The sequence below is a fragment of the Camponotus vicinus genome, unplaced genomic scaffold (assembly GCF_025532165.1).
Source record: "Camponotus vicinus isolate PSW18456_S1 unplaced genomic scaffold, iyCamVici1.0 SCAF_1, whole genome shotgun sequence".
Lineage (NCBI taxonomy): Eukaryota > Metazoa > Arthropoda > Insecta > Hymenoptera > Formicidae > Camponotus > Camponotus vicinus.
In genome coordinates this window covers 4382986-4404873 of record NW_028141945.1, presented here as the reverse complement: position 1 = coordinate 4404873, position 21888 = coordinate 4382986, and the positions used below count along the sequence as shown (strand labels likewise).

General features: G+C 37.8%; 3 protein-coding genes and 1 long non-coding RNA gene across 15 annotated transcripts in view; 2 read left to right on the top strand and 2 right to left on the bottom strand.

Annotated features, from left to right (window-relative positions):
• The window catches only part of LOC145968396 (uncharacterized), a 34368-nt gene extending 22688 nt beyond the window's left edge, over nucleotides 1-11680 (top strand). For 6 of the 8 annotated variants that reach the window (XM_083093856.1, XM_083093819.1, XM_083093834.1 and 3 more), the window contains exons 3-9: nucleotides 226-305; nucleotides 1889-2123; nucleotides 6088-6205; nucleotides 6496-6649; nucleotides 6730-6892; nucleotides 7040-8773; nucleotides 9255-11680. In XM_083093856.1, the coding sequence (XP_082949982.1) occupies nucleotides 226-305; nucleotides 1889-2123; nucleotides 6088-6205; nucleotides 6496-6649; nucleotides 6730-6892; nucleotides 7040-8596 (2307 nt within the window). In that variant the 3' untranslated portion in view covers nucleotides 8597-8773; nucleotides 9255-11680. The remainder of the gene's footprint in view (nucleotides 1-225; nucleotides 306-1888; nucleotides 2124-6087; nucleotides 6206-6495; nucleotides 6650-6729; nucleotides 6893-7039; nucleotides 8774-9254) is intronic. The other 2 variants (XM_083093847.1, XM_083093866.1) reach the window with 2 other exon arrangements.
• Nucleotides 11681-11794: 114 nt separating this feature from the next.
• Cog7 (conserved oligomeric Golgi complex subunit 7) lies at nucleotides 11795-17142 on the bottom strand. Of its 3 annotated transcripts, none has more exons than XM_083093877.1 (11): nucleotides 15614-17142; nucleotides 15307-15396; nucleotides 14531-14716; nucleotides 14331-14462; nucleotides 14061-14244; nucleotides 13797-13990; nucleotides 13225-13716; nucleotides 13007-13127; nucleotides 12770-12943; nucleotides 12228-12686; nucleotides 11795-12139 (listed from the first exon to the last, which is right to left on the bottom strand). In XM_083093877.1, exons 1-11 carry the CDS (start codon nucleotides 15650-15652, stop codon nucleotides 11967-11969), a joined length of 2244 nt encoding a protein of 747 aa, XP_082950003.1. In that variant the 5' UTR covers nucleotides 15653-17142; the 3' UTR covers nucleotides 11795-11966. The 3 variants fall into 3 exon arrangements, with proteins under 3 accessions (XP_082950003.1, XP_082950008.1, XP_082950015.1); XM_083093882.1 differs by having other exon boundaries at nucleotides 15650-17140; XM_083093889.1 differs by lacking the exon at nucleotides 15307-15396 and having other exon boundaries at nucleotides 15650-17139.
• The window catches only part of LOC145968447 (uncharacterized), a 117550-nt gene continuing 110828 nt past the window's right edge, over nucleotides 15167-21888 (top strand). Inside the window, exons 1-2 of one of the 3 annotated variants that reach the window (XM_083093932.1) lie at nucleotides 15167-16279; nucleotides 16485-17152. The gene's annotated coding sequence lies outside the window, so the exon portion shown is untranslated. Of the gene's footprint in view, nucleotides 16280-16484; nucleotides 18979-21888 lie in introns of all 3 variants that reach the window. The other 2 variants (XM_083093924.1, XM_083093915.1) reach the window with 2 other exon arrangements.
• LOC145968509 (uncharacterized) lies at nucleotides 19714-21771 on the bottom strand. The gene is made up of 3 exons (XR_014437752.1): nucleotides 21301-21771; nucleotides 20745-21190; nucleotides 19714-20651 (listed from the first exon to the last, which is right to left on the bottom strand). It is a non-coding gene; the product is annotated as an uncharacterized LOC145968509 (long non-coding RNA).

The following is a 21888-nucleotide window of genomic DNA, read 5'->3' as shown; positions in this document are numbered from 1 at the left end:
TTGATTTAAAAATTTAACTTTATCTTTAAAGTAAATTAATTGTTCTATTCTTTGTATATGTGGATAATGATTAATATAAATTATACGGATTTGTATTTTTTATTCTTTATTTTTTTATCACTTTTATTCTATTTGCAATATTTTATTTAATGTAAAATAAAGTAAATCGAATTACTTTGTTTTTTTTTTGCAATAATCCATGTTCTGGAATCTTTCTGGTTTCAGGTCAAATGGATGATGTACTGGATCGTATTCGCGCTATTCACGTGCGCAGAAACATTTACCGACGTCTTCTTTAGTTTTTGGTGAGACTTTCATTACTATTATACATTTATCATGTTATTTTATAAATAATGTATTTTACAATTTATCCAAATAATTATTCAAGTAATATTTTTATATTTTATTTATATTTTATATTATGATTTAAAACTATTATTGTGGGTATTATTATATATTAGTCTAACAATAAGTATGATAATGGAAATATCTATAGAAAATGAATCGTTTTTTCACTAAAAACATGAGATATCATATATTTATTAAAATTTTCGATATTTGTAAATTTCATTGAAATTAATTATCAAAATTGTCTTCGCTATAATTATCTTTTTTAATTCGTTTACTTATCAATATAATACATTAATCCATTTTCCTGCTCATAGAGTTTAACAAACTTTACATTATATATTTATGATATTTTTAATTATTTTATGGTGAATTTTTTTATATGACAAAGTTTGATAATAATAAAATAATTACAATGTCACGTATAATGTAAAAAATACAAATTTTATTTCGATGGAGAATAAGGCTTTGTGAAGTATATCTAAAAAAAGAAACAGTAAAAACACTTGTTTTATCAAATTTTATTTATCTAAAATATCAATTTTAACTGAATTTTAATATTTGTGGATTATCGTTTGCTTCATATATTGATTCAGAAGACTCTAATATATCGAGAGTGTGTAATTCAAAAATGATCTAAAGTTAACCATCAATTCCTTAAAGAGTACCGAAAGTACATGAAAATTGAAACACGCTGTAGAAAATAGCAACGCGTTGATTTGATAGCAACCGTGTGTACGTAGCATAATACAGCGGATATTGAGATGAATCTTGGAGTCGTGGCGCGAGGGCAAGCAAGGGGCCAATAAACCAGCTGCGAACCGCACGGTCTGAAAGCCGCGCTCTCATCACGAGGAATTCCGAAAGTCTAATTTCGGATGAGATAGATATTGGCTTACATGCACTTCTGAGGATTCTGCCCGCGCGCCTTTTCCCTCCTGTTCCCTTGCTTCTCTTTGTCCTACTCTCTCATTCTGTCTCCCCTTCTTATCGTTGGAGAGCATCTCGTGCCAGATCTCCCTTCATACTCGAATTACCACCAAAAAGGAAACGAGTGCATATTCGCATATTTCTAGCATCGAAATGCCTGATACTCTCTCGATATTTGCGCTTTTCTCCAAGCCGCTCTCACTTTCACATTCGTGGTGAATTTTTCGCAGTGCGAATTGAATCAAATAGATTACAAGCATGTAATAATACGTTGTATGTACGATATAGATCAGCTATTTTTTAATTATCATTATTACATAAAAATGTGACGTTTGTTTGAAAATTCTTATAAAAGAGCGTCGCTGTTAAATTGATGGCTTTAATATTTGTGTTTGTTTTTTACTGATTTAATAAATTTTGAAATTTTTTCATTATATAAATGGATGTTTTATAATATTTTGTATATACAAATATTATTATAATTATATAATTTACAATATTAACATATTGGAAGAAATAGATATATAGATAGATAATCAAATAGGAGAAAAAAGTCGTATGAGTGCATCGGCGCTGCGACACTTTACACTTCTCGACGTCTGTTACGTAGGTTCCCATTTTACTATGAGATTAAAATCATCTTGGTACTGTGGCTGCTGAGCCCGGCGACTAAGGGCTCCAGTATCCTTTACCGACGCTTCGTGCATCCCGCGCTAATCCGTCGTGAAGCCGAGATCGACGAAGCCATAGCACGCGCGACTGAGCAGGGTTATACGGCGGTGTTGCATCTTGGTACTAAGGGCGTCAACTATGCCACCACGGTCCTCATGCAGACCGCCATCAAGGTAAGGTCCCACGTTGATCATCGGAAAAAATGTATCGTACAGGGTGTTTAGAAATTATCATTATTCCTTCATCTGAAGATTCCTTCATTAATTTCATATTGATTTTGAAAAATTGGATAGAAGATAAAATGATAATTTAAGACACCCTTAGATATAAATGTAAGAAGAGCTGGCAGCTTTTGAAGAGTCTCATTTTGAAAAAACTTATTCTATTTAACATTTCAATTATCTCTCATATATAGAGAATAGAAAAATTATAAAATTTATATAAGAGTTCTCTATTTTGGGGAAAAAGGCTGCCAGAGAGTATACAGGAATGTTTTATCTTGTTGGATTTCGTACTTTAACCAGCCTCTCGCTTTCATTGATCATGCATAAAATTGTATCGACCTGTCCCTGATTACCCACTAATGATTTTACGTGTTTTTGATTTTTTCTGTTTTCGTTCTCTGTCCCGTCCGCGTTCCCGCACGTCGCCGCATCGCCGCCTTACTGCCTAATCAAAAATCGAACAAAAAAAAAATAAACAAACAAACCGACCATCGCCATTCGCAAAACAATGCACGACAAAACATCGAGCACCTAACCATCGTCCAATCAACGTCTTAACTGCTGTCATTGCTTGTCAAATCTGAATCGCCGCCGATAAAATTCTACCACTGACCTGTAACAACAATAATAATCATCAACACGAATACGCCGATTATTGCTGATCGATCAAAATGCAAAAATTAAACAAAATGCGATATCGGCGTCACATGACAGAATCTCCCGATCGTATTCCCGAACACGACGAGTGCACTCCCCGACCGCCAATCAGACCCGGCGATTTCTAGCTTAGCCAACCCCAGAACGACGACGCGGTTAAACAACCAGCAGATGGACGGGCCGGATTGTCCGGACGGCAACGTGATCTACAATCAACATACTAAGTCCGATAATCTCGTGATGGACGACACAGATGCATTGTCCATCGACTGGCAGCACCGCGATTCGACGGACGACGACGAAGACATGATGCAGGAACTACCGACGACAGACACGGATCACGAGCTACCGAATGAAGAGCCAGTACCGTTCAAAATGCCTGAAAAGGAAGCTCCGCGGAAGACGCGGAAGTCGAGGAAGGGACGTGGCAGTTCCGAAGCTATTAGGCGCCAGAAGAGTCGTGCCTGCAAGTCGGCCTCGATGAATTATGACACGAATTTTAGCGACGATGCCGAAGTCAATTAATCCGAGGAACGAATGATTCCGTATAGAGATGGTGGAACGAGATTACCGGAATTGGTTGCCAAAAATTTGACCGAAAGCAGACCAATGAATCGATAATATTGGGAAGTGTCGTCAATTTTATCAAAGATAAGGGATTAAGAGGTTGCAGCTAGTTTATATAATTATGAATAAGATAAGAATGAGTAAAAAATGAATAAGAGATTTAATTATACGCGAAAGTTAGCGCTTTTGAGGAGCGATGACAGAATTTTCTGCACATTGTGCATTCATCTTGATATTTTTTTTCATGCAATTTATTACAAGTTTTTCTTTTACATATTTTTTATGCGCGAGTTCACGAAGCGGAATTTTCTGTTCGCGAATTCATGAGAAATTTTCATTAAATAGTACGAATAAATATATTATCTTTCTATTAAATAAAAATCTCTCCGTAAATATACAAATTGTATTATGTGTGATTGTTTAACCGTGGACAATATATATTAGCCATAAAAAATTAATACTGATAAGATAAGAGACATAAGAAACGTAGACTTTATATAATTTCGTATTCTTTGTTGTTTTAAAGATGTAAGAACTTTACAACCCCTTACATCTCCTTACAATGAATATAATATATATGAACAATTTCTAATTGTATACACATTTCTTTTCGATAAAAATAAGACTTGTTAGTTATGTCCTTGTATGCCTTATTTTATGCGTACATTATTTGTATTTTTCCACGTGAACTTTATTCGATTCCAGAAATCATAAGAATTGTGTATCCGATCGTCTTATATATAACTGGAATGTAAGGTAATCTTAAAGTCACAATGATATTTTAATATTTTTATATTGCGCACATCATATTGACGTTAATAATAATGTCAGTTATTAAGGTGACGACCTTCAATACAGGCTTAAGAGTTACTATTTAAAGAGAGATCGAATCATATTAGAGAAGTTCAAGAAAAAAAATATTAACTAAAAATTTTATATAATAAATACATTAAAAAAAAAGAATTATATAATGTATTAATATAATGTAGTAATTAATACATTATATAGAATACATTATTCTATATAATTAATACATTACAAGAATCAATTACATATTTTTTCATATCATTGTCATTTTATCATTTGCAATGTAGGCACATAACAAATAAATATAATAAAGCCATTAGGACAATTAACAAGCACTCAAGAGAGATTGCATCGACATTAATTAATACTTACTTTAATTAGGTAAAAGTTTTCTAACTTTCTCTTTAATATATATAATAGGATTATTATTTATCAAAAAGACAACAATTCTCTAATTTAGATTATTTCGATCTACGCTGTTGACGCAATCGAGACTTAAACATACGTCTCATATACTCTTGTGAATTATGCTACATATTTGATATATCAGACGTCTTGAAAGATATATTTTAGAAACTCAGAAAAAGAAATTGTTAGTCTGAAATTAAGAATCGAATAACGTACAACGAAATGGGCGATTGTGCGCTATAGCATAGTCATCATTGTTATCATTGTCATCGATAGATATTGTGTTATTTGTGTGTTTGTGTATTTGTATTCGCGTTTCATGTACAAAATTATCGATGAATATGAATTTGCGTTAGATTGCACGTGTCTGATACACGCGCGATATACGCGCACGTGGGAAAAATACAGCAATAAAGTTTATGCGTGTCAACAAATGGATGATGGACGTATCCTGTTGCTTCGGATAGACTAGTCCAATAAAAATGTCCGTCACTGTTTAGTATAACTTATTTATAGAAACGCATAGACCGAAAAAAAACACGTGTAATTTTTTGCAATTTTATAAAAATTAAATTACTTTTATACTTATTATATATTATACATATATTATATAGTAATTGTTTGTCTCGTAAAACAACTACGATTATGACAATTACAATGAAACGCTTGAACGTGTATCTCAGTTGTTGTGAGTTGATAGAATCGAAGAGAAAAGCGTACAAAAACGGTTTAGTCTTTGTCTTTGCAACAACAAAGATAATTTCTGAACGTGCAAATCTCCAGTGCCTTCTTATTGCTGTGGTTTTTTCTACGCGCGAGCTCTTGTAGTGTCGAGAGCTGTCTTAGCGAGTAAGATTTTTGTACCCGATCCCAAAGATTTCGATTATTATGAGTTGTTTTTTTCAAATAAATCATTATTTGAGAGAGTCTTCGATTCTCCGTTTCTGTTGTGTACATCTCGTCGTAATAACCGCGTCCTCTATCCTTTACTTGCCTACTGTATTTTGAACGGAGAGATTTAATTATAAGCATTTAATTCTCTTTTGCCAGGCGCATTTTTTTTCAAAAATATAAATTTACGTTACTAGAAACTAATATCGCTTATACGCGTTATATAGATATTACTCACGCATAAAATGCACCCATTATACCGTCTACAGTCGTGTGCTTTTAGACAACGCATGTGTAACAGAAAGATAGATACAAGTAAATACAAGTGTCTCGATATGGAAAAAGCAAGAAATCGCTTTCGGATAGTCGAAATTCGGCGTAAAGGGAGTTTGCCTTCGTGACCGGTGACAGCAGATAACACATTAACATTCTTTTGGTTGGTAAGATTTTTATTTTGTTTTCTTCATTTACTCAATCAAAATATTTTGATGACGATTCTTTTTTGTCACAGTAGGTAGGTAACATGCTGGCTGCATTATTTCTATGAAACGACAAATATTTCACGAGCGATTTCCTTTTCCAGGGTGGCGGCGGACTGGTGCAACAATTGCGAAAAAGTTACAGCCTCAGTGATCTAACCGGCGAAAAGGAGGACGAAAATAGGAACACATCCGATGCGCATGACGAGACAGACATGGAAGGTAACCGATTTTTAGTATCATGTAATTAAATGAAAACATAATATTTAAAAAAAATATAACGATTATATTTAATGAACGCAAAAATTTTCAAACATGTGCTTTTTCTTTTTCATATCTTAGCGCTTATTTATGTTTATTTAAAACGCACAGTCTAGATCAGATTCGCATTTCTTAATTTCAGACTAATATCTTGTTTCGATTTAATTTGATTAATAAAATTAAATGGAAACAAAATATCCTAAAAAACTCTAAATCATATTATTTACAAAAAAAAATAATTTCTTTTATAGTAGAACCTCGTCGAAGAGAGCATGCCGGTAGGAGAGGCTATAGTCCTCGTAGAACCCAGTCCAGCAGCAACGCGTCTCGAGTAGACTTGTATTTTTCCGAAGTAGATGTCGACGTCCGACAACCAAGGCCTAGGGAACCCATAACTAGTTTAACGTGTGTAACATATTTTGTATGAAATTTTCACATTATTATTTACATAAAAATATCGATAATAATGTTTCCTACGCTCATAGAAATATAAGGTCTTCGGACGACATATCTAGCGGTTACAGTAGCGGTGAGGCATTGCAGTCTCAGCGCATTACTTCTCTTCAGGTTGACTCTTTAGTAAGAACGTCGAGCGTCGGCGCGAGAACGCGCATGAAGCCTCGTTCTACCACGAAGAAGACGCCAGAAGTAAGCCGATAAAGTATATTATAGAATATAATAATAATAATGGTATCATTGCCCCGATCATTGCAAAAAAGAAATCACGGATCATTCTCCGATATGCACCCTCGTCGATTCAGTTAATGATACGTACTTTTTTTGTGGTCTTTGAAGGACAAGGGCAAGGATTTCAACCGCATCGATCTTCCATCTCCTGAAAATATCTCCCTTCCGTCGTCCCTGAATGCCCTCACTCCCGAACAAGCTGTCGAGTTTCTGCTATTGTTTTCTCAGATTAAGAAATTGAAAGATTGCTCGATTACTGAATCTATCGCGACTCATATCGATGAATCCGCGAATAAAGATCCATCTACGAACGAAAATCAATCCGCCAACGAAAATCAATCCATGAACGAAAATCAATCCGCGAATGAAAATCAATCTGCGAACGAAAATCAATCTGCGAGCGAAAATCAATCCGCAATAAAAATAGAAGACAGCGAATCGTCATCGACAGAGTCGAGTGAATTCGTAGACACAGATTCGACTCAAATAGACTTACAAACGGTGCAAACTATAGAAATTGAGAATATCTCGATGGAAAAGCTATCGATACCGGCAATAGAAAACACAGATAAAATAAATGTCGATAATTCGATAAAAGAACTTGATTTTCAGCAAGATGAGTCTCAAATGCAAATTGAATATATCGATGAAAATTCAAAAGACGATCAGATAGATTCTTCCCAAAATCCTGATATCAGTGCTGATATTGAACAAACAACTAACGAAATATGTCAACAAAAGTTCAATGAGCTAAAGGAATTGTTAAACGACGCACATAAAATTGCGACAAGCATCGTATCTTCCCAAGAAAAGTTGAATACACTCGACAAAGGTAAGGAACATGACGTATCAGGAATAAAAATTGATGATTCTCCAAATAGGAATAACGATACTATGATCCAGCGTTCTGTGACACCGATTTCAAGTTGCAATCTTGACGGCGATAATCGCTCAGGGAAATACCATAAAAAACCCGCTCCGAAAACTCCATTAGATATTGCAGCAACAACAAATAATGAAAACATCGACGAAAACGAATCTCAAAATGCTTTGAAGGCTACTTTAGTCATTAAAACTGGAATGTTAAGAACTGTTCCAAATGCGGACGCTACAAAAGAGATTTTTTTGCCGACGGATTTGAAAAAAAAAAAGAAAAAATCTAATAGATTACGTGCTAAAGAGAGTTTTTCCAAATTATTAACGATCCCAAAGAACATCTTTCACAATGCTTTTCATAAGGACCAAAGCGAAACTTCTTCCAAAGAGGACGATTCCAGCTCTACATTCTCCGAGACCAGTGAACCAGCATCGAGATCGGGTAGTATTGGGTCTCAGGTGTACGTGGACGCATCCGCGAAATTATCAACTTCGAAACAGGAAATGGATGTGGAAGAGATTTCACTAAAAGAGGAGCATGATGATATTAAAAGTTTTTATAAAGACGTCAATTCTTTTGCCGATAAATCAGATACTTTTATTATACCATTGAATGAAACAGATCTCAATGAAATTAAAAATAATAAGATTCGAGACGATACAAGAAATATGGAGAACTTTGAAAATTATGAAAAGAATCTTGAAAGTAAATCCAATTTTGAGATTCGTGAGATGGCACAGCCGTTGCCTCACAACAGCAAAACAGAGATAATTACTGATATTAATTAAATTCATTTCATAGAAAGTATTTAATCACAAAACTACATGTATTTGTTTTTGCAAATATTCTTAAGATATAAGAAAAAAAGCTTGTTCCTTCTGCTATCCTATTTTCCCATATTTCATAGATATTTTATCCTAATTCGGGAAATCCGGGCAGAAGAATTGGACTGATCCGTTAAGATCGTATGGACTAGTTTCTGAGTGTCTCTTGTTAATCCATAATTAACTCCATTTTCATTAATCATAACACGTAACAATAGCCTTGCATGATGTATTAATTTCTGGAATTCTAATGCAATTATATGTATATATAATCTATGCATTATATATATAATATCTATGCAATTAATACAATTAACTCTCTTCCGAATCACAAATAAATAATTTATTTAGTTTATTCGTTTTTATTTGATTGATCAGAAATCTCCAACTCTTAAAATTTAAATTACCTCATGATTAACTTAACATAACTGATGAGATGCTTACCAAACTAAATTTCAATCTAAACTTTTAAACTTCTGTTTAAAAGATGATGTGCTCCTTTTTTTACCAATTACTGATCAATTTCTATCAAAATCAAAATAATGGCAAAAGGGATTGACAATATGCCAATGTTGAATTTCATGATAAAAGTAGTAAGACCCAATATTTTCATGTATTTCAGATTACGAGTTTCGCTACTTTGCCTCGCAGTAAGAAGACCAGTAAGAAAAAGGTGGCATGAAACTTATCTGCTGCTGACCGTATTAAGGAATAAGTCTCTTTTCTAATGGAAGCAAATTCTCTTCATCGGCGTGCGAATCTAATTTTGCACGGAGCCATGTTTAACGGGCACATGCTATTGGTCAGCAGCCACTATCGATTAGCCGAAACACGTGATGTATACAATTAAGTGTGTCTAGCACCGATACTTCTTAATTTAACTTTTTAATCATTGATTTATATTTTATCGATCGCGCGCATTAATATTTATTATTTGAAGAGAAACTCATTCTTTTCTCAAAGTTATTTGCAAGGAGCCCGCTAGATATATGCAAGACACAAACAGAAATTCTTATAATATTTTCCCAGGAAACATACATATATAAATAATATTTGTATTGATCATATGTTACACCGTTGCTCACAGTCATCCGAAATGTTGTACACATTAATATCCTGGATAATTTCCCATATATATCTCTCTGGAGAGTTTAGCTTTTATATACTAACGTTTGGTAGTGCTGTTATAGTAAGGAGGACTTGATACATATTGCACGCAGTATATCTGCTTTAATAATAAGCTTTGATTATACGTAACGAAATTTTTGCCATACCTGCGGTGTAGTCGAATGACATAGAAAAGTTCTCGTTACCCAAACAGAGAATCAATGAAATGTTGATTCTTCGACAAGAGATGACAGGCGTCACGTACAATAAAAGAAACTCTACATCCTGCGAAACTATGTAGAATGACTTTGATATTGCAAACGCTATTGTAACTCGAACAAACTTCTAGGGTCTAGTCAATAGAAAAATCTGAGTAGGAACTGAGGCCATACTGAAATAGTGCCACGCGATTACTCCTCTCTTCTCCCTCCCCCTCCCCTCGTAATCTCCTTTTCGTTATCAAATAATAATGTTTGATGGATTGTGTCTAATTATGATTGCGTATACAAAGTATATCGTGTGAGTATAATTGAATAGCTATTCTATCCTTTACGGAATCTGAAGTTCGAGAAATCGCACGAGTTTCTTAAAAACTCTAGATAATTATGCGATCCTGCTTAAGGACCAACATTTGTCTATTAAATTGTGACAAATTGTTAAGAATATTGTTAACATTTCGTGAAATCGTTTTCAATTTTTGCACATTTCGATGATTCAAAGATAGGATACGTACACTTTGATAACGAGTATTTTATGACGCTGGTTATATTCTTAACTTCAGTTTTATTGCGTTCTGGTAGATATATCTTAAATTTGTGTGTGCAATTTACAGCTTATTTAAGTATTTATCCTAATTTTGGATTATAATTGCGTTTTTCGTATCGATATTCTTTTACAGCGAACGATTTTCGTACGCCCATGAGACTTACGCACAAGTGCTATTGATGACTATTTTAAATTAACTGTATGTATTAACAAATTCATATATATATATATATATAGTTTATTGTATTGTAATTTAATGTTCATTGCATATCTTAGGAGAAATTAACATATTATGTAATTAATGTAAAAATTAGGAAAAAAAGAAAGAAAACGCAAGAGGCGCAGTGTTAATTTATTAGTTAAAAGCTCGATAAGAGCAAAATATTTTATTTGTAACTCGATTAACGATTGTTGATTTTGCGTGTATATATATATATATATATATATATATATATATATATATATGTTGTACGCGAGATTCGCAAACAATCAATCGAGAAAGAAAAATGTAGCAAATGCTCGTAACTCGTTTCATGGAGTATAAATAAATCATGTAAATGCAATCTATGAAAAAGTGTAGAATAATATATCATTATATAATACAAATCTATATACAGAATAGATATTTTTATGAAATTCAGATATTTGCTTGAAATTGAAATACATTATACGCATTTGCTGCATTTTGTCTGCATCTTTAAACACGACTCATTGGAAAACGTTAATACGTATTCATCTCGAACTTTATATATGCGAGCATATGTGATAAGAAAGTGAATGTGAGAGAAAATGCTCAATTACGAATCTTTATCGGTATTAAAAAGAATGGTCAGTTTCCTAGATCTTATAGATATATACACATATATCTCTTGTTCTTTATAAGTATTTACGCCTTCGGCGCATAAATTGTGTGTCCTGAGCTCTATTATGGTGCTGCGATCTTTGTAATTTGTTTTATAGTTATGTATATATATCTCGATAGTATGAAAAAAAAATTGAGGATATGTTTAAAACAAAGTTACTCTCCGCGTGTTTCTAGAGTTCCCGAAAAATTATCGAAAATGCTGAGTGAGATCGATTAACGGTTATTCAATTCAGACACGTAGCATAGAAAATAAATGACATTAAAGTACGATATTTGGTGAATACTCCTAATTAAAAAATACTTATATGTTATTTATATGCATTATTTAAGAATTTATTTTTACCTAATATGTTTTAAAAAATGATAAGTTTTTCTTTTTCCAATCTTAAATATAAAAGTATATCAAATGAAGAGACAAGAGATAGTAAGCTTATATTTGTGTATATTAAAAAATACTATACATATATTATCTTTTTACATCATAATATAACTGCAAATAATTGCATCATAGCTGTATAAGAAATACTTTTGCCGGAAATACATTGAGAACGGATTCTGACATTGCGATGTTATATCTCGTTAGAGATGCAAACTATGTCAACCGGAAGAAGTAATGTTACGCATTTGTCTGACTGCAGCCACGACACGAGCATTGCATCCAGAGCTGCCATTCTGATAATCCTCCGGAGATAATCTTAACAATAAGGACATGTGTTGAAGATTTTCCGATAAGCACAAACCGAGCTCCTCCAATACGTTGCCGAGATAATCTAACAACATATATAATTTAACCGTTATTTATCCTTCTTTATTATTTTGTTGAAAATTGTAAAATTAAAAGTAGAACGAAAGACTTACCGATATCAGTTGCGAGCTGTTTGCAAGCAACAGAGTTCAATTGACAAATACCCAAGGTCTGATCCTGGAACATTTGGCATGTTCCCCGGGCAACGATGTCCAAGAGTATACCGGTAAAACCAGATTCGGTCAATCCTTGAGCATATTGCGGGTCGGCTGCCTTCAACGCTTGCGTTAGACTCGGATTGTCTCTCAACAAAAACGGTTCCAAATGCTGCGGTAACGTCATTAAATATTGTCCGACCTGCGTGATGTATTCTTGAGGTGCGAAACTGTAATCTGGCAGATCTGAACTTAGATTAGACATTTTGTTGGCATCCAACGACCAGGCTGGAGCTTTTTGTACTAATAACAGTTGAGAGAATATTGGAGCAAAGATAACTTCGTACGTCGTGTGATGTAAATCAAAACAGAGTTTCTGGATAGATTTTATAATTGAATCGAGAATTGTCTTGTCTTCTGCAAAACAAAATTTAATTATTCGTACTTGTGTGTGTTTCATCTCATAATATCATGGATATTATCGCGCTACATTCACACACCTCTTTGGAAAGATGTAACGAGATTTTCTAAATCGGCGCATCCTGCTGAAGTTAAAAGTAACTTTTTATATTGACAGAAAACACTATCGTTTGTACTCTGCAATTTGTTATTAGCTTCTGTAATGTCAATCACGAGCGACTTCTCGAATTGTTGTACTTGTTGCAAGAGATCGCCTGTAACGAGATTGAAATGACTGTCTTACAATGTCACATGAGGCATTGATTGATGATAATCACCTATAGTTTGCATCAAAGTAAGACACATTTGAAATAAGCTCCAGTCTTCATGTTTCACCTTCTTCCGTTCGAGTTGTCTCAGCCCTTGCTGATATTTCTCGAGATATTTGTTAAAATAAATCTACAAGGAAAGAGAGCGATAACGAAATCTCTTCAACGTAAAAGATGATTTACAATAATTGCATACATATGCACCGAAATCTTTAGTATGCACATACGTTTAATGATTGCAGTAAACCCGGATATCCACAACCTTCTGTAAAGAGCTTACAACGTTTATTGGCTTCATTGGCATATCCTATAATCCGCGAAATACTAAGAGAAAGGGAATTAATGATGTCACTTAAATCGTCGTGCGAACGATCCAAGAATTGGAGCTGTTGTTCTAGCTGTGCAGTTTCAAGCGTTTTGTACTTTGCGACGTAAGGGACATAAGGCGCATATATAGCTTGCGCTAGCGACAGTAACTTTTCATTTTGCAATTTCCCGCGAAACGATGTTTCGATAGCGCCACTCAGATTTACAGCAAAATGTCTCGTCATTTGTTTTAATTCAAGTAATAGGGGCAACTGCACCGCGTTAGAATGTTGTTTCAGAACTGCCTCTATACATTCTGGAATACCGGGATCGAGACTCTTCAAAAGATCAGCATAAACCTCGATGACAATATCTATCGAAGTATTGGGAAATACTTGGTGGCACCATTTCACCTTGCAAACACATGATATAAAAAACATTTGCAAAGTAGCAATAATAATATTTCAATCACAAAAAGATTTTGTATATGTACCTGTTCATGCCAAGAAGATAACAACTTATCATAGTACGTATGCAGCCAATAGGTAACATTCTCATCTTGCGCTAACTCGATAGTACGTCTCCATTCTTGCCCTAAAGAGACCTTTAAGCAATTGTGATAATATTTAAGTAGCTGAGGCAGACGTTCCATCTTGCTAAAAATGTCCACGTAAGTTTTGGATTGCTCTAAACATAATATGACATTGATCAGATTTATCTTCTAAATGATTTAAAATCTAGATTTTATAAGCTTTACCTAAATTGGCAGCGGTAAAGGCTTGGACTAATCGTGGACTGGCTATCGCTTCGAGACGATTTTTCAAGCCTTCCAATTGCAGCTTTTTATCTTCGTAATCGACAACATTCGCGAGCATAACTAAAGATTTTTGCATGCTGAACAATTTGTTTGATATAGCTTCAATATCACCAGATTCAAAGACCTATTTCAGCAGATAGAAAATTACATAATTAAATTTGATATGTATCATACCGCTATAAAGAAACGATTTGTGAAATTTTCATATACCTCTTCCATATCGTTTGCTAATACAGTCCAATTGTCAGCCTCGTGTAATCCTTGTTTAGCAGTTTGTAACTCTGTTTTTATCCTATCAATCTTCTCCAGCATTGCCATGGAAGAGGCTGTATCTTTCTCAACCTATTTTTTTTGTCATGTATTTATTATAATATATAAAATGCAAATAGTCTAAAATAAATTTGATATACCTTGGCAATCTCTTGTTTGACAGCAACCATTTTCTCTCGTAATGCTAATGTTTCTTGCTGCAAGAGTTGAGTGTCTCTTAAAATTCTCGGTAAGCTGGACAGAACTGATTGACTGGTCTCTTCTAAGGCACCATTAACTTGTTGTACGTATAACTGCAACTTCATCACCAATGATGAGACAAAAGCCTATAAGATCAATCATAGTGAAAAGCTTCAATAGACATGTATCTCATATACATAACAGAATTAAAACACAAAATAAGATTGATGAATTTTTAACTATTATATCAATTATGTGAATAGTTGTAACGATCATTTTATTTTATTAATATAAATTACTATGAATTATATTTATAATATATATGACATTGAAATTTATACAGCACCAAATTACCATTCAAATGTGTGCAAAGGAAAATCACAATATTTGCACAATAATTTATTTAAAATATGTATGAATAAAAAACGTATGCATATGCATGACGCGAGATTGACAGAACTCTTATTGTCCGACGATAATGTCTGGGCATAATTTTGGGCACGAGACCGCGCGAGCTTGCAAAATATTATTCTCTGATTGCTTTTAGCTGAAAAACCAATGTAAAAAGGGATTGTATTGTAGAAGCCGGGCCACAGTGTCATTGACCGCCGCCGCGCGCGGTGGAAGCCGCCAGTTTGGCGGCCGACGGGCGTCGCAATGACAGGTGCGACTCGAATCCGAGAAAGCGCGTCGCGAAGACGGGGACCCGCGGAGGATGGCGGCCCGCGCGACTCACGTCCTTGTTCTCCTGCGCCTCGGCGGACTTGAAGGTCCGATTGATCCATCCCTTCACGTCGAAGCTGTCCTCGGAGAACGCGGAGACGTCCTGAAAGGGCAGTTTTGAGGTTAGAAACGCTCGGCTACGCCGTCACCCGTCCCGTCTCGGCCTCCTTCGCCGCGACGTTTCGATATTCGCGAATCGCGAGCGGTTCGGGATCCCTAGCGTCGTATTCCGCGTGAAACGTATCGATCGCGACCATAAGCTCGTACGTCACGGCGAGTCGGGAGAGAGCAGACGAAAAGAAAAAAAAAAAAAGGAACACCTGCATCAACGCCGCTCCGTCGTCGCGCCCGCTTACCATGGCAAGGAGAGAGAAACGAAGACCGAGAGAGAGTCGCGTTATATCCCGGCCAGTATTCCGACGTTGGCACCTCACCGCCGACGGACGTCGCGCGGATTTGGACGAGACGATCCTGGAACACCGGCCTCCCGCACCGCGCCAAGGTCAGTCTTTATTTCCCGCTCGGTCGCTCGCGTCGTTATCGTCGGCCGCTACCCGTCACTCGCCACTGCCGTCGTCGTCGTCGTCGTCGCCTTGATATCGCGTCGAGTGGCGCGCGGTACCGAGGAGTCCGTTGGCCGTTACGGTCGTCCTTTCGCGTTAGACGACCGTCGGCCCCGCGATATTCGCCGTTAATAATTCGCCGTGCGTGCGTGCGTGCGTGCGTGTGCGCCGCGTCGCTCGAGAGAGAGGAAAGGGAAAGAGGCAATAAATTCTCGCGACGGATCGATCGCGCAGTGCATCGTGCCACGACGGCAAAGGACGACGATGAAGAAGACTGGAGGAGAACGAGGAGGCTGATCGCCTCCAGCGGGGCATCGCTTTCTAGGTTAGCGCGTCCGGCTTCTTGACGTCCGACCAGGGGAACGGCGGCGTCCGTTCTATCGTGCGTGGTGCGTCGGGAAAATGCGTCGAGCAGTCTCGATAGTAAGCGAGAGAGAGAGAATGAATGCGAGAGAGATAGGGTGCGTAAACGAGGAGTGAGAGATGCGTGTATGTATGTTTTGCGAGAGATGAAGAGAGAGAGAGAGAGAGAGAGTGAGAAAAAGGGAGTAAACGCGACGAAAGGCGACAAAGCGAGCGACATCCCTCTTAGCAGCAATTGTGATAAAGATTGTGTCTCGGATTCCAGACGCTCGTGCCATTTGCTCGTCGAGAAGGGTTCTCCTTGGATGTCGCCGTCACCGCCACCACCACCACCATCATCACCACCACCACCACCACCACCACCACAATCACTACCCTCCTTCGTTTCCACCTCCCTCTTCGGACGATCGTGAGTCCCGCGTTCCCGACTGGAGCGAGGCACGTTAACTCGTTTATTCCGCGGCCAGGCTGCTTCCTACTCCGTAGGTGGTGCGTAACGAGGCGGCGAAAAAAAAAAGAACGAAAAGACCGGGGATAGAGAGAGAACAAGTGAGTGAGAGGAAAGGAAGGAAGCGAAAGAGAGAGATAAAAAAAGGGGTATGGGAAACGGCGCGTTATCGGCCGTTTCCGGGCCCTTTGTCGATCGCCACGCCTTCGAAACTGCGTTTGCGCCACGCTATTTGCGCAACAGTTGGAAGTTGGAATTTTGCCTCCCCGAAAATCACCCCCGCACGCGGCCCAAGTAAGGAAGGAAGAGGAATTACGCTGCCTTTTCATCGTCGTGGACGAATATCCAGGAGAGCGACTCGTTGGCTGGCTGGCTGGCGGGCAAGCAGGCACCCATCCACCCTACCCCCCCGCCTCTTCGTTTACAAGAGGGCCGACCATCGTCGACATCCGTCCGTGAATCGTGCGCACACATGGCCAATTGTCGTACGTTACATACACTTATACGTGATGTACCCGAGGCTGCGTTCTTCCTTTATGGCTAAGCGAGGCATCCATCGTTATCGGGCAAACAGGTGTGGGAAATTAATTCAATCGTCGATATTTTTGTAAAGTTAAAAATTTATAATTATAACATCTCTCACGTTAATCTTATTTGTATATACAGATTGTAAAAGTCGGTTCTCATCGAGTCTCTCAATTATGACTGAAATAGCTTAAGACCCCTAACGAAACTCGATGAAAAACTCGTAGTCGGAAGGAAGCACGCGATTTCCGGGCCTTCTCGTATATCGCGTCAGATATATACAACATGTATATTGCTTCGCGAACTAAATTTAACAGCTGATCCGATCAATTAACAGAGCTCGAACGAAGGCGTAGTTGCGTGACGCGATGCTCGTTGCTTGGATCTTTCGCGGCGTAGTAAATTCGAGTTTTTATTTTCCATCTTAAATGTTCCATCTTACAATTTATCGATAAATTAAAATTCAATCGTGAAATATCCCACGTTGGAGCATCGTGTCTTACGCAACGCGCTGCTTCACGCTACGCACTTTGAGATGCATCCGACGCATTCATGCTGAGATCCCATTTTACGCATTGTTAAACGACGCCTTTTGCAAAATTATGCGAGTTCTCTTATCGAGGAACGATTTGGCCTATCATTATGCATCAATATATCGATTGCACACGTAGCGACAAAATTGTAAGATTTTTTTTTCCAACCTGCTCCAATCTGGCATCGTAGATTGATGATCGGCTTGCTATCCTGATCTCTATCCGACGAACGCGCTTGTATCGGCGTCGTCGACATGGATCGATACGCGAATGATAGATAGTAAGAAGTCATGGAAAAAAATCGCCAGCAAGAATGGCAGCCCTTTCTCCTCCTATCCTGTTACACGAGACTGCGATACGATTCAATGATATTCAATGGGCATTCTTGCATATGTCCCTTGATTATCACACATATAGCACATATATTCAGTGAATATCTTTAAGTCCTGTTTATCTAGATTTCTGAATATTCGCTAACATTGCATACGAGGACAGATTCGATTCATTTTATTCTTTTCGCTTGAATATATGTGTATGCAATTTATTAAAAATTTATCAGTTATATATTATTTTTCAGGAACATAAATTTGCGATAAAGCGATGAATAATGACGGTTATATGTTATCGAGTATTCAGAAATTCGCAGATGTCGGTGCAAGAGTATGCACTGGATATCGTGCCGGCTCGGCAACGCCGATCGACAAAGACTCATTTTCCTTCGTCCGTCGGGTTGTGAGAGACCCGGCAATTCCGCCGCTTCTTCGCCGTCGCGCCATTCGACAATCCGATCGAAGCGCCAGCAATTTTTCCAGAGCGGCGGAATCGCGGAGTCGCCACCCCGATTGCTGTTCTCCGCTGAGCCCCGCGCGCGGCCATGTAGCGCACAACACACTCGGGGCCTGTCGAGAGAAGGGCAGAAGGAGTGAAGCATCAGCAGCGGCCTTGAGGCTGAGTAGCAGCCAATCCCAAGCCCCCGCACGCTAAAGGAGGTGGCGCGGGATTGGCTGAACGTTCTCCACGGTACCAACCGCGACTTCCCGGACTTGGCTTCCGGTCGGGACCAACAGGCCGATTCCCCGGCAGGGGCCCCTGGTGAGTTCAGCGTGCAGGTAACGCCGATTATTCTCTATTTCTTCTTCTTCTTCTTCTTCTTCTTCTACTACTACTACTTGTACTTGTTTTTCGCCTCTCTCGCAAGCACTGTTCTCCCAGCACTCCGTTCGAGCAGCAGCGACAGCATTCGAGAATTGCAAGTAGGTGTGCGATTTTCCGGCGATCGAAAATCGGGATCTCCAGAGTCGACGATCGAAAACCGACGTAACTTCGGTGAGTTCAATCTTCGATGCGACAGATACGGGTAATCGAGCCTGACGCTCACCAACCATCGACCATCGCGTTTCAGTCGTCACGAATATCACGGTCGGTTTCACAGACGTTATTTTAATCTAATCGATTCTTCGTCTTCTGTGGAGGGAAACGAAGAATCGGCGAGATTAAACGGTGAAAGACAAACTGGTCGTTAGCGAGATGGACCCACGAGGGATTATTTTCGCGCGCCTGCAGCATCGAAAAATTAAACTCCCCGAAATCGTATCGGTCTCGGTCCTTCGAGATTACGCCATACACGTACGCGAGTGCGATAACTGATACATCTCCTTCGATATTCCGCAAATATCGAGCGAAATGTCCTCGCACGATCGACGGTGGTTGGCTCGCGACGTTGCGCATCGCAAGTCGACTCGGGGCATCGAAATCACGGTATAATCTCGAGTTCAATTTTCGATACTACCAATGCGAAAAAATATTTTCGCGCACGCTCGGCTTCGAAATATGTCATCTCGACGAAATTATATTCCGGTTCCGTGAAAAAGAATACAATTGACAAGTCTATTAATCGCGGCATTTAATACGAATAACGAGATTCCGAATGCAACTCGACGGTAGCTGTGCAGCACAGGAAATCGATCTCTTGTTCTCTCCCCCGTCTATTTTTCTTTTTCCTTTTTTTTTTTATATCGTCGAAATGCCACTCGACTTGGCGACTTAATGTACACTCGGCTCTATGTATTGCGGCACAGGAAATCGATCTCTTGTCGGCCTTTTTTTTTCCTCCTTTTCCTGTACGCGGAGAAACATGCAGCGTTGCCGATTGCAGGGTGATTTTCGTTGCGATAATTATGAACTGCTGATTCGCTGTTATCATTTTCCCTTTTACAACACACACGCATACATACACACTGGCGCATAGTCCGGTCTTCGACCTATAGTGTCGGCCCCCGATTTTTTTTCTCTCTTTTTTTTTTTTGAGGCTGTGCTGTGTCACATTCTGCGGCTGCGATACGTTACATTTGGTCCAGCCGATACACACACATGTATATGTTTCTTTCTCTCACTCCGGTTTCCCCAGCGCACATGAAACCAACGCTTCGGCTATTTTACTGTCCAGCTTGGTTAATTTTATCAAATAAAAAAAATAGACCCTCAGACAATTACTCATATATACTCAGGGGCGAGTACTTGTGGTTAGGGTGCTGTATTGTATGATACATATTTATTATACATATATATATATGCAATAATTACCATTATATATATATAAACATGCTCCAAACTGTGCACGTACACTTTCATTATCGGCACTCCCTTGCGGAATGAAAGCCTCCTTAGAATATACGCTCTTTGCTAAGTAGTGCCGTATCTTTAATCATATCGACCTGAGTTTACGATCCAAGAGTGTGTGGGCGCGATAACTCAGTCCCGTTGCGTTTGTACTAACGATCGATCGTAAGATCGAAATCCTTGCGATTTTCGACTCGACTTGAAAACAGGAATCCGATGTATCTTGTCGAGTTAATTTTTTACGGGTATGCGAAAATACGCCGTTTCTGTCGCCATCGAATAAGCATCGAGATTGATTTTCACGCTTCTATAATATTAAAATCAAAGCTAATCAATCATTGGTTTTGTATCGTTATATTTATAAGCAGCTTCTATCCGAGAGTTTGAGAGAAAATCGAACCTCATTGAAGATAAAAAAAGAAGCATTTGTCAGAAATCACGCGATTCTCCGTTTAATCCCGTGGAACTTCCAGAAGGTAATCGTTGGATCTTGATCTAATACTCTTTACAAGGTAAACGTTTTGGGAAGCAAGAGATGAAACGAATAATTTCCCTTTTAATCTCATTCGTTCGCGGCTTCTAGGAAGCGATCCATGAAAATCGCCGAGTGCACGCTTTATTTCTCGTTCTCTCCGTCCTTTCATTTTATCCTTCTAAGCCAGTTATCTTGATAAGAGAGAAACGCGACATTTTCCCCTTTATAAAGATCAAAGAAAGATGTATCAAACCAGAATTTCTTGTCGCATTCTTAACCTTTGGAGAATCAAGCGAATTCGCGCAGCTTTGAGATGCGTTTTATACGCTGCGATTTATTTTTTAGATAATATTTTCTTAGTATTCCCTTTTCTAAAAATATGAAATATATTTAAGCCACAAATTATATATATTTAAAGAGACTATATATAATATTATAATTGGTATATAAAAGAAGCTTGTTGAAAAAGAAATTTTATTACCTATTAAAGTGATTAAACAACGATTTTGACAATTTTATTATAAAATTTATATAAAAGATTGTGGGAATTGTACATATCTCTTGAGGCAATAATTTAATTATTTAAAAATATATCGGTTAATGATTTTTTTTTATTCGAGTAAAAATTGTGAATTATTTTTTCTAGCTATATTTTATTTAGCGTGACAGTCAATGAAGACAAAATGCATTAATTCTTGAAAACCTGAATATCAAAATGCACATTCCTTGGCCTTCTCTCAGAATCTCGCGAAAGGGATCGAGTAATATTGCCTCGAAACGTCAATTCTAAACGCGTAAAAAGAGCATCGGGCCCAAAGTAGAAAGGTGAAAGCGTACGCGAATCGAACAATCGAACAGAATCCGGTCGCGATATCTCTCTCTGGCCCGATTGCAGCCTTGATTGGCCAACAACTTTGCTCGACGATTCCGTTTCTGAATCATAATTTTAATCGGCAAACGGAATGTCGATCTAATAATGCAACGAAGAATGCTCTGCGAACTTGGAGTAATCAAAACGGTTCAAAATGCTCCAAATTCATCGACGCAGATGTCCTAAAATTTCAACATA

Bases quoted from the DNA above. Each gene is read 5' to 3' on its own strand.
- Cog7 (XM_083093877.1), bottom strand. From the start codon at position 15,652: ATGGTAAGCGGGCGCGACGACGGAGCGGCGTTGATGCAG. The intron at 13,991-14,060 runs GTAAAGCTTATA...TATTATGTTTAG, and splicing joins CTTTACCGCTGCCAATTTAG to AGCAATCCAAAACTTACGTG. The intron at 12,687-12,769 runs GTGTGTGAATGT...TTTGTTTTGCAG, and splicing joins CGTTACATCTTTCCAAAGAG to AAGACAAGACAATTCTCGAT.